Genomic DNA, 17,578 nt, shown 5'->3' with positions numbered 1-17,578 from the left:
CAGCTCTTTGTTCGAAGCCGCCCCCCCTCTTTGACGAAACTAAGGCACGAGCACCCAAACGCCGCTTCCCAACTGAAAACCTGAAAGCATCGCCTGGTGGCAAGTGCCGCCAACCGCCGCCTTCTACTACTAGTCCCTAAAGCAGCGCGGAGCTGCTTTAGCCGGGCTTCTCTCTCCCTTCTCAGTCTCTCTCACCTTCCTCAGTGACCCGTCGCCCTTCTTCTTTCCAGCCTCGGGCAAAAAAAAAAAATTTGGCACAGCTGGCTAGAAAGCACGCCCGAATTCCTCGCAGCTTCCCGCCTCCGCCTGCGAGGAAGTGAGCGGCGGGGGGGCGAGGGGTGCAAGCGTGGGCCGGGAAGCGCGACTGGTCAGGGAATGACTTTCCCCGGGAAAGTCGGAGGTGCAGCCGCCGCCGCTGCAGCGGCTGCTGCTTCCTTGCGCTCTGGCGACGGACGCCGTGGCGCTCCTTCAGCGCTTGTGCTCAATCTGTTCCTCTGGGTCATGGTGCAGCAGCAGCAGCAACAGCAACAGCTTTATCTGCGCGCATGCGTGTGCGTGTGCATGGTTGACGGGGGAGAAGGAGAAGGAGAGGAAAAGGGAGACTAGCGCTGGGCATACCGTAGCGCTCTTTTCTCCCTCTCTCCCCCTCGCGGTGCCCAAGCTTTGTGGTCCGGTAAAAAATGATCCACGGACCGGTATCGGTCCGGGGACCGGTGGTTGGGGACCCCTGATATAAGGAATAATATCATTGTCATAACAGAAGGAGGAAGAGAAATGCAGGATCATCAAACTCAGAGCTAGCAGCCACTGGTCCATCTTGACAGATTTTTTCCTTTGCAGTTTTTTTTCCAGGCAACCCTTAAGAAAGAATAAAAATAAGAACAATGCACATTTTTGTAGAACACACATCTGATAGTGTTTTTAACAGTTTCAAATGATGTAATTCTACTTGGAAAGATTTAGGAAACATCGAGGTGAGCTAGTGCAACCACCATTCATTCATCTTTCCTGTTCATTGACAGTTCTTTTCTTAGTTGTTTAAATAAATCTCCTATCCTCCAGATTAAAACAATTTTTTTGGCTAAAAAAGTCCTGGCTTTTTATTTCTCATAATAAAGCTTACATGCCATAATGTCCAGTAGATACTTTGGACTCTCTTCAGAACAGCACACAGAATACTTTTATATAATTCAGATTATTTACCACAAAGCATTTTTATTCTTTGCTTCTAGATACTCAGCTGAAAAGCGTTTCATCTAATGACCTGCTGCTTACTACTCAATAGTAAATCATTCTATGATTGGAGGCTTCAAGAATGATCTCTCCCTGCTCCGCACACTACTACTCTTTACCTACTAGATCTCTGATCCCATGGAGTTTGTCCACAGAATCCTTGGGTTCAAAAGACCCTTTGTCTAATTCTTCTGCTACTGAGTACTAAATCCTAGATTTTTTAACAGCTGACAAGCACAGAAGTGGATAATTGATGTAAAATGACTGAGAAGGAGGAACCCAGCTATAACCAGCATCAACAGCTGTGTCTTAAATTGTGTCTCAGGCTACTTTTAAACCAGGATTCAAAAGACTTCTTAAACCCATATTATAAAGCAACCAGAATGCAGGTGTAGCAATAAAAACACAATCTGTAATGTTTAGATAGTATATTTCACTACCAATGCTAAGACGTCTTACAATAGTCTAAAGAAACTAAGTAAATTTCATGAGTACAAATTCAGTTGCTAGCCAAAGTTCCAAATATAACATGTTAATGAGATATTGACTCACCAGGCATTCATCCCATTGGGATCACGCACAATTCTTTTAGCACAAGTAATATCATCGGTGATGTCATCATTTATGAAAGCTGCCAAAAGAGCAAATTAGAATTTATCCAATTCCAGATGTTTCAAAGGTATTTCCAAAAATTTCCATAAATTTATTATTTAAAACAGACCCTTTCTCAGCTGGTGTAGACCATGAAATACCTTTTCTCCTGCTCTGAACATGGAGAGTAACAAGTTTGAAAAATGTAGAGTACTAAGAGTTTGTTTCTGCTCTAGACTGAATATGCTGGATATGAAGCTATCCCGAGAGCATTATTGCATTCTTGGAAAGGAACCAGAGAGGAAATATCTCACTTAAGTCCTAAGTTTTGATAAAGGGCAGAAAACACTAGATTGAATTCTTTAACTGGGTGGGTTTCTGGAGCTGAAATTGGCATCTTTAACTAGTTCCTCTAGCAAGATATTGACTAATTATTATGAAGATAGGATCATGTGGCTCTCTTACAAGCAACACTTTTCATCTCCAGGTTACAAACTAGAAGACAGTGAGTTCTAGTCTCACCTGTGGAATGAAAGCTGGTAGGGTGACTTTGGGCCAGTCTCTTCCTCTCAGTCCAACTCACTTTACAGAGTTAAGTTGTTTCAAGGAAAATAGGAGGAGGAAGAATGAGTGCTAGGTATGTGTGCAACCTTGAGATGTTTATAAAAATAATAAAAGTGAAGAAATCTTTAAAAAGCACTGAAGAGAATGTGAGATAGTTAATGTGAGCGGGATAGGGGGACTTCACCATATACAAGCCTTTTCCTGTTTAGATAATACTGTGGTGGATGTTTTGGGGGCAGAAATGGAGATATATCTGTGTGGAGGAATTTAGAGTAGTTGTGACAAGTTGGGTAGCAGGATGCTAAACAGGCCAAGAGTCCTACAGAAAGCAGAGTGGTTAGATATTATCACTGTTGACCCAAGCAGGAACTCAAAACAATTTTGATAGTGTTGATGAGTCCATATCAATTCTATGCATCTGAAACAAAAGGAGTATAGGCATATTATCTCATTGTGTCATAGAACATAATAACCACCGAATTTTGGAAACCTGTTAGACTTTCCACTGCAAAGCTTATTACAGCCATTAACTGTGGGACCCTGGTAATTGTTGCACCACCAACGGCTGTTTATCTGGAAAATCCCATAGTCACGACTGCCATTTGAGTTTGATGACCCCACAGCTCGGCTGTTGTATCCGCTCTCATAATAAGCCATACAGATCCCTGGAAGAAAGCAAGCAAGGAAAAGGGTATAAAAGATCTGTGCTGTAAATGAAAAAGCCATCCTGTTTTTTTTTTAAAAAAAAATAGAACATTTAGAACATAATGCTTAACTATCTTCTCCTTCTTCCCTCAACCAAGGAAGGACCCAAAAAGTCCAGTATATTTTGGAAACCTTCAGGGAATTTGGAATAAATCTGTTTCTGTGTCCAAGATATACCTGGATTTCTTAATGGCGCAAAAAGACACCTCCCCTTTCTTCTCTCTTTCTAATTTGAGCCTTCCGGGGAGGGAGTATTCTTTCATTGTGCATCTTTTGGCAATCTCCACATGTAGAAAATCTTCTATGATGGCCCCAAATTTACTAAATTTAAATGATTTGGTGGAATTTGAAAGATCTTACCTTTGAGAGGATATTTATCCTGGTAGGGATAATAACCCTTATTCTTAAGAGAGTAAATACAATATTGTCTAAGCCATAAGTGTAAAAAAAAAAAACCTACACGGAGACCAGGATGGCATAACCATATCTCAGTTCTGCAATTGTCCCAATCAGGCAACAAAATGGAAATCTACTATCTTTTTTTTTAAAACAAATTTTATTAATTTTCAAATACAATGCACAAACAAACAAAACGCAGGACATAATAACATAAAACATATTTTCTGAAAAACAAATAAAACATCTTATTTAAAGACAGGATAATTCCAAATTATCACATTTCCATACAAGCACAGTTTAATATGTATATTTATCTTATCTGTTCAATTTCATATCTTTTCCCACCTTCTCTTTATTTTTCCCTTTCCTTCTATTCAATTATATTTCTTTTACCTTGGATTGTATATATTCATTATATCCATCTGTCTTATTTACAATTTCATTATTCTCTTCCAGCATTCTTCTAGCGTTTTATTAATTCAAACATAGACAAACAAAACACAAAGCATAAATACATAAAACTTCTTTTTGGAAAGCGGCTTACCCCGGGTTACATCTTTTTATACAGACATAAATCAAATTCATGCTCACTTGATATACTATTTCATATCTTATTTAACATTCTATATTTTCTATATATTTTCTCTCTTCATTCACTCTCTTAATTCTATTTTATTTATTTCATCTCAATTTAAATAATTATACTTGCATCTTTTGTCTGTTCTCTTTCAATTATCTATTTATCTTTTCTTTCTAATACAATATTTCTCCTGTAATCACTGGTTGAAGTATGACAACTTTTTATCTTTCCCCTAAATTTAACACTTAAAATAATACATACTTTCCATACTGATTCTGCTTAGTACATTCTAAGTACTAGATTTTAAAATAATAAAAAAGAGAGAATTAAATTTATAATATAGTAAAAACAATGTTCCATAGGAAGTTAAACTCTATTGTTAAATCTTAAACATTTTTATACATTCCCTTAACTCATATAATATTTCAATTTTCTAACTCAATTTCAAATATTAATATCTACAATACAATCTTATGTACTTTTGCAGAATCATTTATTAAGTTATATTTTACCCTTTGTCTCTGAAAAAAACCTGTTTTTTAACATCTTGTTTTAAACCTTTATGACTTCTCTTTCCTTTTTCCCTTCCTTTCTTATCAATTCTAGCCTTTTTGCTCCCCCATCTCTCAAACTCCACTCTCTTAATCTTCCCTCTCTGTTGTATTTCTCTTTTCTGTTGCTTTCTGACATTGTATCGGTTTTTCATCTTATTTTTCCCTTTCTTGGTTGCTTTTTTAGGTTCTGAATTCTCCATTTTGTTTCCCCCCTTTCTCTTTTCTTCCTCAACTAAGATTGTCTGTCCATTAAAGATGGCTTCTTCTTTTTCATCCCAGCCTTCTCGTTGTTGTATTTCTTGGTAGGTAGAAATCGCCATTTCTAAAAAATGAAAAATAGATCCAGAAGAGCCCTTGTCTTCTTGTTCCTCTTTTTTTAGCTTTTGAAATTCCATTTGTAATTCTTCAACTGATAATGCCATTTTTTTCCCTTAAAAACAACCCAAATGTTTTTAGTCTTTCAAGAAATAGTTCCCAAAAGTCCCAAAGTCACAAAGCAATCCAAATCAGAACAAATTGTTTCATTTAACACTTTCTTCTTTTTATTTTTTCTTCTTGGGGTAGAATTCAGTTACACAGTTCCAAAGTAATTTTTTAGAAGTCTAATTGCCACTTATTTAATTGTTTTCTTGGGAAATTCAGGGTATTGGTTTTTATCTGCAAAAGCCCTACATGTTGATAGGATGCCTGTAGACTAACTCATCTCCAATTTTGTCTGTCTATCCAGGAAGATCTAACAGGATTAGACTATTTCAGATCTGATATAAGCAGTAACAGTATCTTTTAGAAGCAAGAATCTGGCTTCCCTGAGATCCAAACAGCCTCCAATTGGATCTGATGCTCATTAGAAATCAGACCACACTGGATTGGGTGGCTTGGAGGCACAAAGTCAGATATGTCTTTGTGGGGGAAGGTAGACAACTTATGAGAAGCTTAGACATGGGATACTAAGTAAAGATGCAGACTGAAGAAGGATAGCAGGACAACAAAAAGCAATGTAGCTAGGTACTATCACAATGATCCAAGTAGGAACTTGAAATAATTTTGAGAGGCAAGATGATTAAACATGAATCTTCATGAAGTGATGGGTGCAATTGGACAATTAGAAAGACCGATAAAGGAGAAGGAGGATTAGAATTTCTCTACAAAATTTTCAATTGAGTTCTTTGGGACATTTCACCTTTTTGCTTTTCTAATGAAATAGGTGTCAGCCCTTGGTAGTAGATCAGGTCAGGAAAAAAAACACTACAAGGATTATGGGAATCTGTACTACTTCATTGTTATAGACCACAATAATAAGAATAGAACTTTAAAAGCTTCTCTCTCCCACCTCATACACAAACAGGATCAAGGTCAGGTAATTTTCAATCTCTTTCAGATGCTTCCTTCTTTCCCAGGACTGAGTTGTCATTCTTTTCTCATCAACTTAATATTAATTAATATTAATTAATATTAATCTCTTAATAGTTCTCTTAACAATTCTTGCATTCCTTTATCAAGATTATATATCTTCGACCCTACATATCTTACCACTACAAAGCTTATTGCAGGCATTAGCTGTAAGGCCCTGGTAATTGTTGCACCACCAATGGCTGTTTATCTAGAAAATCCCATAGTCACGACTGCCACTCCTGTTTGGCTGCCCCACTTTGTGGGTGTCAAAACTGCTTTCATGAAAAGCCATACAGACCCCTGGAAGAAACAAAATGGGGAAAGGGCCACAAGAGGCCTGTGCTATAAATGAAAAAGCTATCCTGGTTTCTCACCCAGAACATTTAAAACAGAATATTGAACTATCTTCTCATTCTGTTCCAAAGAAGGAAGGACCCAAGAAGTTCAATACATTTTGGAAACCTTCTGGAGAATTTGGAATAAGTCTGATTGTTCTCTCCAATATATTCCTGGGGTTGTTAATGGCACATAAAGCCCCCTCTCCTCTCTTCCTTATCCAGGCCTTCCAGGGAGGAGATACCTTTCCATTGTGAATCTTTTGCTTTGCGGTCCCTGTGGAAAATCTTCTGTGATGGCTCCTTCAACCATATCCTGAATTGAGATGATTTGGGGAAATGTGAAGAATCTCACCTTTGACGGGGTGCGTAGCATCCAAAGGTCAGATTCCTGGCAGGGAGAACTTTTTTATTCTGAAGAGAACAAATACAATATTGGCTAAGGCCCTGGTTTTTTAAAATACAGATAACACAGTGACCTAATCACACTCCAGTTTTGCTGTTGTGCCAAACAGGCAATGAAGTGAGTATTGTTCATTCCCATAAAAATAAGGGTGTTAGTGCAAGGTGAAGTGTGAGGTCTCCCCAGTCATTTGGGATGGGACCAAAGCATATTTTACCATTCTAAGAAAATTGAAAAGAGTTTTTACTTTTTGGGTAGGCTGGATGAACTCCATTCTTGAAAAGATCTGCCCCATTTTGGACCCCCCTTGCAAACCTGGAACTTGCTCAGGTGGAGAAAAAGAGAAAGTAAACTCACAGTCACCCAGGCTGAAGTCATAATATCCATCCATGCCGTTTTGTTTCAGATGGGAAGCCAGTTCACCTCTGGAGTATACTTTGGCTTCATTGGCTGCAATGAGGAGGAAGAGGAGGTTGAGAACTAATGCCTTCATTGCTGCAGCTCCCTGGAGGACGATGCCTGGCTTCTCCCCGGATGGCAACTGAGTTTTATAGTCACAGCTTGGAAAATTGGCACCTCTGCAAAGATTGTAAATAAAGTAAGCCATAATAATTGCGTAGCGCCAACCTGAGTTTATTATGGCCTGACAAGGAGAGCGTTGAAAATTTGCATGAGTGGTGCTTAAAATAAACAAATGGTGCCTGCAACTGTGTCATTTTTATGCATCTTGCAAGTTATGTGTGTGAAAATTGAACAGAACTTTTTATTGTGTGGGGATTGCTATTCCCATTTCACCTTCTTTTTATTCTAACAGTTCTATTCTATTCTCCTGTTTGTTCTAGATATTCTTTAGATTTTGGAAATATGAGCAGGAAATACTATTACACTTATTTATGTCTCACTTTTTATTGTGTCCAATAAAACCCTCTCTCTAGCAGGCTGCAACCTAGGGGACTTTCCATGCTTTGCTTAACTCACAAAGGAAGTTACCATGAGGAGATTCAGTTAAGGTTTTTCAGTTGTTGCATCCTGTCTTTGGTCAGGATTTTTTTCCAACATTGAGAATTTTTTTGAGTTTTCCTTCCCTCAAAATAACTCCCTTCATCATGCCATATTAAAGATATGTAATAAATATAAACCCAGGTTGTGGCCACAAATACCTTGAGGTGTCTCAGCTCAAGAAGCATATTATGGAAGAGAACTGGTAAAGATAAATATTTGACATATCAAACATTGGAAAACCCTGAAGGGGAATTTAAAATCAGATCAAGAGCACAATGAATAGCAGATGGATATAATTGTCAATGATTTCCCCATTTACAGTCATTTGAAAGATTTAAAATGGATAAAAAGACATAGTATAAAGCAAAGAGAGCCAGGATTTGAAATATAATTGTATTTGGAAGATGAAAATGAATTGTAATTATAAAGAACAGATTAAAGAATGGAAGAACAGGTTAAAGAATGCATGATAAAGTAGGCTAACAATTTTGGTGATACAGATAACCAGTAGGAAAATACATGGTCAAAAGGGTTAAATTCACATTATATTATGATCTCCAAGAGAATTTGTATTAAATGATGTCTCATTAGTACATGAGGCCAGAAAAATTGTCTAGAATGTATAAAGACTCTTCAAATGCACATTGGAAATGTGAACAACATGAGGGGACATTTTATTATATTTATTACGTTTGGTGATCATGAAAAAAAACCTAAGAATATTTGGCTTCAAAGGCATAGTTTGATACAAATGGTTTTTATAAATCAATAGACTATTGGAGCCAGGGCCTTCCCTTATTGAATTATTGGATGAACGGTTAGAAAAAAAGCCATGGAAGATTATTTCAGTTTATCAATGTTTCTCAACCTTGCATTTTGAAGATGTATGGACTTCAACTCCCAGAATTCCCCAGACAACTGGGGAAAGTCATTACTTATGATTATCTAGTGGGTTTCTATGCCTCCCATCTGACTAATACAACATCTCTGAGTAGCTTACAATATAATAAAAGTTAAAAAGTGCAAAATCAATTAGTATACAATAAAAACATAAAAATTAAAATTAAAAACCTGGCAATGAGAATCTTTTCTAATCTATCCCATCAAACCCACCCACCCCAATTCGGTGAGCCTTGTTGGTAATATTATTTATATTTATTGGTGACTGAAATTATGGAATTTTTGCATAAAAATAAAAAGGAACATGATTTATGATTTTGATGATTAGATAGGATAGATTATGGAATAAAAAGAGTGTTGTGTAATTTTAGAAACTAAAAACATATAACTTTTATAACATTTTTTCTTTATTTTCTGTTTTTCCTTTAATAACTCAACTTTTTCTTTTGTTGCATTTTTTGCCTCTTTGCTTTATTCTTTTCCTTTCTTTTTCCTTACTTTATATTAGTTTGTATTAGTTTTTATCTTTTTCTTTAATACTTTTAATAAAAATTATATACAAAAAGGAAACAAATTGCATTTTCCTGGTGCAGTAGACCACTGCAGAAACAGCATGATGGGAGAATGAGGTATTTTAGGAGACTGAATATAAATCAAATAGTCATTCTATTTAATTATAATGTAAGCAAAACAACTAGTTTGGTTAAGGCACCAAACTAGAAATGAGGACATTGTGAGTTCTGGTCCCACCTTGGGCACCAAGCCAGGTGAATGACTTTAGGTCAATCTTTCTCTGACTTGTTAACAGCATCCTGGAACTGATGATGCACTGAATAGACTAGATTTAACACTGTTACATATCTATACTTTGAAAGAAGGTAAGTTGAGGACTTTGGAATAGCATAAATCACAATAATTTTGCCTGTGTAATTTAATCTGCTGATGTTGCTTTCTTGTTTGGATACTCTGGTATCTTCCAGGTCAACGGATCGTAATAAGATGGCCACCAGATTATAAATTCAGACATCAGTTATACTGTACAGCAAAAACCAAGCCTTAAAATATAACTGGAAGTACATCCTAGATATTTTCTGGCCTTGAATGCCAATTTAGAATTTTCATGTAACAATTTCAAGATAGTTTACTAATATTGTATGAAGAGATGCATCAGGATCTCTATTACATGATGCCAGGTTTTGAAACAGTGGTGCAGTTCTCCCTTGCTGTAGGAAAGATTAATAGCCAATTCAGTTATGCCAGAATAATGAAGGGTGAAATGAAAATGGCAAAATGCACAATACTCATTTTATTGAAAATTTTCAAGCAATATTTGAAGAGTTTAAAAGAGATTTAAAATTATCATTTGTATGCAAAGAAACTTGTTCTTCCCAACTTGTGGGGTACAAGCATCGAATCGAATTGTGATTGGAACATATCTGTACTTTGAAAGAAGGTAAGATGAGGACTTTGGAACAGCATAAATCACAATAATTTTGCCTGTATAATTTAATCTGCTAATGTTGCTTTCTTGTTTGGATACTCTGGTATCTTCCAGGTCAATGCATCGTAATAAGATGGCCACCAGATTATAGATTCAGACATCAGTTATACTGTACAGCAAAAACCAAGCCTTAAAATATAACTGGAAGTACATCCTAGATATTTTCTGGCCTTGAATGCCAATTTAGAATTTTCATGTAACAATTTCAAGATAGTTTACTAATATTGTATGAAGAGATGCATCAGGATCTCTATTACATGATGCCAGGTTTTGAAACAGTGGTGCAGTTCTCCCTTGCTGTAGGAAAGATTAATAGCCAATTCAGTTATGCCAGAATAATGAAGGGTGAAATGAAAATGGCAAAATGCACAATACTCATTTTATTGAGAATTTTCAAGCAATATTTGAAGAGTTTAAAAGAGATTTAAAATTATCATTTGTATGCAAAGAAACTTGTTCTTCCCAACTTGTGGGTACACGCATCGAATCGAATTGTGAAAGCTTTTTGGATACAGTATAAGAAGTAGTATCATTTCCCTCACAGGAGGAGGAAGAGAAATGCAGAAGAGAAATGCAGGATCATCCATCTCAGAGCTAGCAGCCCCGAGTCCATTGTGACAGATCTCTTCCTTTGCAGTGGTTCCTCCAGGCAACCCTAGGAGTAAGAATAAGAACACTGCATGTCTTTCTAAGCCACGTGCATATTGTTTGTTTGATTATGTAAATCCACTTGAAGAATAACAGAATATGAAAATAACAGAACTGGAAGGGACCTTGGAAGTCTTCTAGTCCAACCCCCATCCCCCATCCTCAAGCAGGAATTTCCAGGTGAGCTAGAGGCAACTATTTTTCATTCATCTTTCCTGTTCATTGATTGATAAAGTTTCTTTCCTAGTTTGTCAATGAATTTCTTTTCGCCAGACTAAAATCCAACACTTTTTTTTGTTTCAGCTAAAATAGTCCTGACTTTCTATTTGTCACAATAAAGCCGATATGCCAGTAATGCCCAAGAGATAGTTTGGTTCCCACATATCCTAGGTAGGGTCTATACTAGCTAGAGCTGAAGGAAGTTCAAGTCCAAAACCTTCGGTGAGCACCAGATGGCTCTTAAAATCTTACCCCATATCATAGAATCCCTCAGAAGAGAACACAGCAAAGTAACTTTTAAATTATTCTAACATTTGACCGCATAAAATACCATTATTGTTTGGTTCTAGATTCCCATTTTACTAGTTTTCTATCTAACCATTTGCTGCTGCAGCCCCTTTTCCTATTCAATCTATAATTGGAGGCTTCACAAATAATCTTTCCCTGTTTCTCTCACTGCATACTTTATCTACCAGTTCTCTGATCCTGTGGAGCTCCTCCGTGGGATCAGAGTCCTGGTGTTTAAAAGGTCACCTGCCAATTTCATCTGCTACCTGCCCCAACTCGGTACCAAATCCCAAAGCTGAACCTGTGATAAAAGATTTTAAAACAAATGAAAAGAACAAAAGTAGATAATGGATGGGAAATTACTGAGAAGAAATTATCCAGCTATAATAGGCATCAACAACCCACTCTAGCAAGAAAAATACAAATTTCCATATTCAGAAATTATATTTTGCCATCAAGGCTAAAAGTTCTATAATAATTTAAAGAAAGATAATTAACTTTCAAGACAGTTCCATTGCTACCCAATGTTACAAGTGGAAGATATTAATGAAAGATTGACTTACCAGGCATCCATCTTTTGGGGATCACGGACAATTCTCTTAGCACACTCAATATCATCTGTGATGTCATCATTTGTGAAAGCTGCCAGGAAAGACAAATTGGAATATGTCCCAACCCAGATGTTTCAAAAAGATTTCCAAAGACTTGCATAATATTACTATTTAAAACAGATTCTTACCCAAGTGGCATTTCAGTTGTAGGACCTTAATATGTATTATGTCATGCATTTGCTTCTTTAACAGTGTACCCCACTTTTTATACAGCTGGTGTAGAGCATGAAATGCCATTTTTCATCCTCTACCTGTGTAGAGTAACAAGTCTGGAAAGTGTAGAACACTGGGAATCTGTTTTCCTTCTGGAGCTGAATATGCAGACTTCCCAACAGTCTTTCTGCACTCTTGGAAAGGAGTGAGAGAAGAATTGTCTCACCAGAGTCCAAAAACCAGATTTCTCTGACAAAAGGCAGAGAGCACTGGACCAGGTTCCTTGCTGATTGGAGTTCTAGTGCTGAAATTTCTGCCTTTAACCTGTGCCTTTGGGCAGGACAATGGCTGTTGTGGTGTGTGGTGTGGAGGCAGAAAGTGAGATATGGCTGTGTGAAGGAAGTTAAAGGATTTGGGACAATTTGGGAAATGGAGTACAAAGTGGAGGAGCAGATTGAGGAAGGCTAAGAGGCCAATAGAAAATATGGTGACTAGACACTATCACAGAAAACACAAGCAGGAACTTGAAATTACTTTGAGTGACAGGGTGATTCAGTGCCAAACTTCGTGAAGCACTGGACAAAATTGAACAAGTACATAGAGCAATAAAGGAGAAGAAGGATTAAAACCCCCCTTCAAAAGTTTCACCTGACTTCTTTGGGACATTTTTCTTTCTTTTCTAGAATAATAGGTGTCAGTCCTTGGTAATAGATCAGATCAGGAAACAAACACTATAAGGATTGCAGGAATACTACATCATAACATCAACAGCATCAATAACAGAATTTTGAAAGCTTGTCAAAACTTCTCCCTCCCACCTCTTATACCACCTCTTATCAAGAGCTTTCCCCCCCACTTTTGGCTGTTTCTTTCTTTCCTGGGACTGAGCTGTCATTCTTTTCTCATCGACTTTATCTTAACAGTTCTCCTAACAACTCTTGCATTCCTTCATCAAGATAATTTCTTCTCTACACTAGGTGTCTTACCACTGCAAGGCTTATTACAGCCATTAGCTGTAGGGCCCTGGTTATTGTTGCACCAATAGCGGCTGTTTATCTGGAAAATCCCATAGTCGCGACTGCCATCTGAGTTTGGTGGCCCCACAGCTCGGCTGTTGTATCTGCTCTCATGATAAGCCATACAGATCCCTGGAAGAAAGCAAGCAGGGAAAGGGGTATAAAAGACTTGAGTTATAATGAAAAGCTATCCTGGTTTCTTACACAGAATATTTAACCATCTTCAATCATTCTTCCCCCGACCAAGGAAGGACCCAAGGACCCATCCCTCTTGAAAACCTGGACCAGGGTAAAATAGAGAGATAGAAAGAGTAAACTCACAGTTGGCCACGCTGTAGCCTTGATATCCATCCATGCCTTTTCCTTTCAGAATTGAAAGCAGTTCACATTTGGTGTATACTTTGGCTTCATTGGCTGCAATGAGTAGGAAGAGGAGAGTGAGCACTAGGGCCTTCATTGCTGCAGCTTCTCAGAGGAAGATGTCTGACTTCTCCAGTGCGACTACTGGATTTTATAGTCACAGCTTGCGGAAGTGGAAACTCGATAACAAAGTATGTAGCAATAGTAATTCCCAAACTTGAAGCAATATTGGAGTAACCAGAAAAGAGTGTTAAGGACAAAGTGGAAGGAAAAAATATTTTTAACTGTCATTTTAATTTTTTAAGAAGCCAAACCAATTTTAAAAAATGGGTGAGAAAAGAATTTTTAGCTCCCTGAGAGGCAACGTACTGAAATTGCTCAGAGAACTGTATTATTTCCTTGGTTTTATTGACTTTTTATCTTCCTTGAGGGCACAAAAACAGGGAGAGTGAGAAAGGTGGGGATGAGGCTCTAATTTTGTATTTTCTGCTTATATAGGAGAATCTGACATGGATGCACAATGAATTCATACATTCTAAAAACTTGCAACCTTTAACAGGATGCTTTATTTAAAACTTTCTGAAACATGATCTTAAATTAATTTAATTTAATGTAATGTAATAATTTAATGCAATTTAATTTAGCTTGTGGCCAGGTGAGAGATATGGACCTGAATCGGTATTACAAAAATTACTGTGTTAGATTAGTCATCGATTCCTCTGAATAACATTGATTGATTATGTGCCATCAAGTCTCTGTCAGCTCTTAGTGACCATTTGGATAATTTTCTTCTCCATCATGATCTGAAATTGCTGAATTCCGCAACTGGGTTGTGTAAATTATTCACAGTATGGGTCACTGCAGTGAACTCTACATAAGCTGTCCCGGAAGGCTATCCAGAAGCCAGATCTGGTCCAGAGGTGGGCAGCAGAGGGAGGGATTTTGTTTGTTAATTGCCACTTGGTTTCTGGGGGAATTCAAGGTGATAATTTTTAACTGAAAAAGCCCTATGTGGTCACAGAATGCCTCATTATCACTATTATTCTTCTAATCCTTCCTATTACCTATCTCCTTCTACTTATGAGTATAACCTTGTTGCTTGTATCGTAATGATTTATATTGTTTTATTTAGTTTCCTAGTATAATTTGATTGCTTGTTTACTATCCTATGACTATCACTAAGTGTTGTATCTTATGATTCTTGATGAATGTATTCTTTGTGGACACTGAGAGCTTATGCACCGAAGACAAGTTCCTTGTTTTGGATTCCAGAAAGCAGGAAACTGTCCTCATTCTCTGAGATCAACACAGCCCCCACCCTGCTCTCTTTTAAAAGACCTTGAACCCCTTAATACTTCCTCATTACTGCGCCTCAGTGACATGACTCTGTTTCTGAATTGGAATCATTGTTATGAAAATTTGTGTATTCTGCACATCTCCATATCAAACTTTATATGGTTCCAAATTATTACCATTTGTTTTAAGCATTGTAACTTGTGTTCAGATAAATAGCTTCCAAAATCCCCAGCAAGAGCTACAAGTGGTCCTGAATTATTGAGACACGGATTTGGAGGTCTTTGGGAACAAAATGAGGCTATGATTGGCTAGGGGAAATTAAGACTGAAGACATGTCTAGTTCTGCTGAAATTAAAAAACTCAATCCTCCTTATCATTTTGACAGATTTCTTTCTTTGCAGTACTTTCTCCAGGCAACCCTAAATATAAGAATACAAATTAAAAATAAGCATAATGCATAATGCCTTTGTAGATCACACATGTTTGTTTCTTTGACAATTTCTTTTTTTTAATTTTTAAAATAATTTTTATTAAACAAACACGAACAAAAACAAAAAGATACATGGTACAATCCTCCTAACCTACATCTTTGTCTTACATTGCTAAATCACATATAAAAATAATACATAATAATACATGTTTACATTCATATACATATACATATATGTTCTGTCTCACCTGTGACCACGAGGCGAGAGTCCAAGCCTCCAAAGGAATATAAATAAACAGATAGGACCAGGAACGATAGAGTTAAATTTCTTTGACTGGAGAAGTCCTTGGCAGTCTTCCAGAAGCTGCCTGCCAAGTCCGATAACAAACAAGACCATAAATCAGAAGGCAAACGCCGCACAGAGAAATTTGTCCAAGCTGCTATTCCGAATAAACAAATTGTCCCGAACGAGGATTCAGAGCTAACACGCCCTCTTTTATTTCCTGAGGGGCGTGTCAGTCTCTCAAGTCAGTTGACATTTCCTTTTACGTTGCATTTCCCGTTTCTGCCTGCGTCTTTGCCTTGCATCAAACCAGCATTCCTCGGCTTGATCCTCAGCGAAGGACTCCGGCACTCTCTCCTGATTATCTGCCGACACCTGAGGCACAACCAGGGAGGAAGGGGAGGAAGATGATTCCGAATCTTCCAGCAAAGCAGGCTCAAACCTCAAGGCCAAATCCTCCTCTTCCTCATTACCCGAGCCTGTGTCTTCTAACAGAGCAGGCTCAAGCCTCCGAGTCACAACACATATACATATACATATACATATACATATACATATACATATACATATACATATACCGTGTTTCTCACATAATAAGGCCGGGCCTTATTTTTTTTTGAGCCCCGAAAAAACGGCTAGGCCGTCTTTTCGGGGGTAACTTAATTTCCCCCCTTTCATCCTCATCTAGAGCGCCCCGCGGGCAGCCTTGCCACCAGCCGCTCCTCACGGGCGATCATGGCGAAGTGCAGAGAGCTCCCTACTCCCACCAAACACCTTTGCTGCAGACCCAAGACCTTTGGCACCTGCCGCTGTTGCTTTCCCTTCTGCCCATTCCGCTGGCGTTTGGAGTGCCGTTGGAGCTGCTGCCGCCGTTTGGAGCTGCCTCTGCCGTTTGGAGCCGCCGCCGCCGTTTTTAAGGAATTTAACCCTGTAATTACTGGACTTGCTTGTTTGTTTGTTTTCAGTTGGGAATTTGGACTTCTCACCTCGTTGGTACAGGTGAGACATAACATACATACATACATACATAGATACATACATACATATATTTCCTTATGTTTTTGTGGGTATTTATATGTATGGTATTTAGGTTTCTTCAGGTATTTTCCCACGTCTTAATATTTGTGCTTTTATTATAGTGACGTTTTGGCAGAATCTCATCTGCCATCCTCAGGCTTTTGTATTGGGTTCTTTTTAATCTTGTGTGTCAGGCTTGGCAGCCATTTGTTGTTTGAGTTTGGTGCTGGCTTTCTGCTTTATTTGAATGGTTTTTTCCTCATCCTGATTGGCTGGGAGTCTAGGTCTGTTTTTATTGGTCTTCAAGTTGCTGTGTTCCTGATTGGTTGGCAACATTGTGTTTTGTGCATTGGTGTTTCTTAGTGCAGCTTGGTTTCTTGTGAATGGCCGATAATTATTTATTAGGAAGCTAGGTTTTATTTGGGTAGCTGGCTGGGGCGTGTTTGGGCTGGAGGTATTAGGGGGGGACTGTTTGTGTCCACCTGTTTGCCTGGATTGTGGTATAGAGATTTTTTTGTTTGTGAGTGCAGGCTTCCAGATGATTGATAGTCTGGTGGAGTCATCTATCTATATATATGTATGGTATTCAGCTTTGTTCGGGTATTTTCCCATGTCATTATAGTTGTGCTTTTAAAGTTGTAGCGACGTTTCGGCAGAATCTCATCTGCCATCATCAGGCTTGTGCATTGTGTTCGTCTGTGAGTCAGACTTTCACAGCCGTTTCTGTTTTAAATTTGGTGCTAGCCTACTGCTGTGCCAGAATGTTTTTTTCTTCATCCTGATTGGTTGGGAGTCTTGGTCTGTGTTTATTGGTCTTGGAGTTTGCTGTGTTCTGCTTGATTGGTGTTTCTAATATTTTCTGTCTGTTTTGTAGCTTTTTTTTGTCTTGATTGGCTGGCAACATTGTGTTTCCTGTATTGGAGGCTTTTAGTGTGGCTTGGCTCCGAGTAAATGGACAGCCACCATTTATTAGGAAGCTAGGTTTCATCTGTGTGCCTGGTTGGGGTGTGTTTGAGCTGGAGGTATCAGGGGGAGTCTATTTGTGCCCAGGTGTTTGCTTGGCTTGTGGTGTGGAATTTTTGTTGTTGTTGTTGTTGT

General features: G+C 38.0%; 1 protein-coding gene and 1 pseudogene across 2 annotated transcripts; both read right to left on the bottom strand.

Annotated features, from left to right (window-relative positions):
* Positions 1-730: 730 nt before the first annotated feature.
* On the bottom strand, positions 731-7,249 carry LOC113422946 (lysozyme C, milk isozyme-like; annotated as a pseudogene). Its single transcript, XR_015747832.1, has 4 exons — positions 7,114-7,249; positions 6,157-6,318; positions 1,786-1,864; positions 731-858 (listed from the first exon to the last, which is right to left on the bottom strand). The product of XR_015747832.1 is annotated as a lysozyme C, milk isozyme-like (transcript).
* Positions 7,250-10,523: 3,274 nt separating this feature from the next.
* On the bottom strand, positions 10,524-13,593 carry LOC113431539 (lysozyme C, milk isozyme-like). The gene is made up of 4 exons (XM_087956584.1): positions 13,416-13,593; positions 13,065-13,226; positions 11,878-11,956; positions 10,524-10,814 (listed from the first exon to the last, which is right to left on the bottom strand). Exons 1-4 carry the CDS (start codon positions 13,549-13,551, stop codon positions 10,754-10,756), a joined length of 438 nt encoding a protein of 145 aa, XP_087812710.1. The 5' UTR covers positions 13,552-13,593; the 3' UTR covers positions 10,524-10,753.
* Between the last annotated feature and the right edge of the window lie 3,985 nt (positions 13,594-17,578).

Source organism: Notechis scutatus, chromosome 2, assembly GCF_049901735.1.
Source record: "Notechis scutatus isolate UNSWTSFEM ecotype Mainland chromosome 2, rNotScu1.2, whole genome shotgun sequence".
NCBI lineage: Eukaryota > Metazoa > Chordata > Lepidosauria > Squamata > Elapidae > Notechis > Notechis scutatus.
The sequence above is the reverse complement of the archived record's forward strand: the minus strand, read 5'-3'. Positions and strand labels throughout refer to the sequence as shown.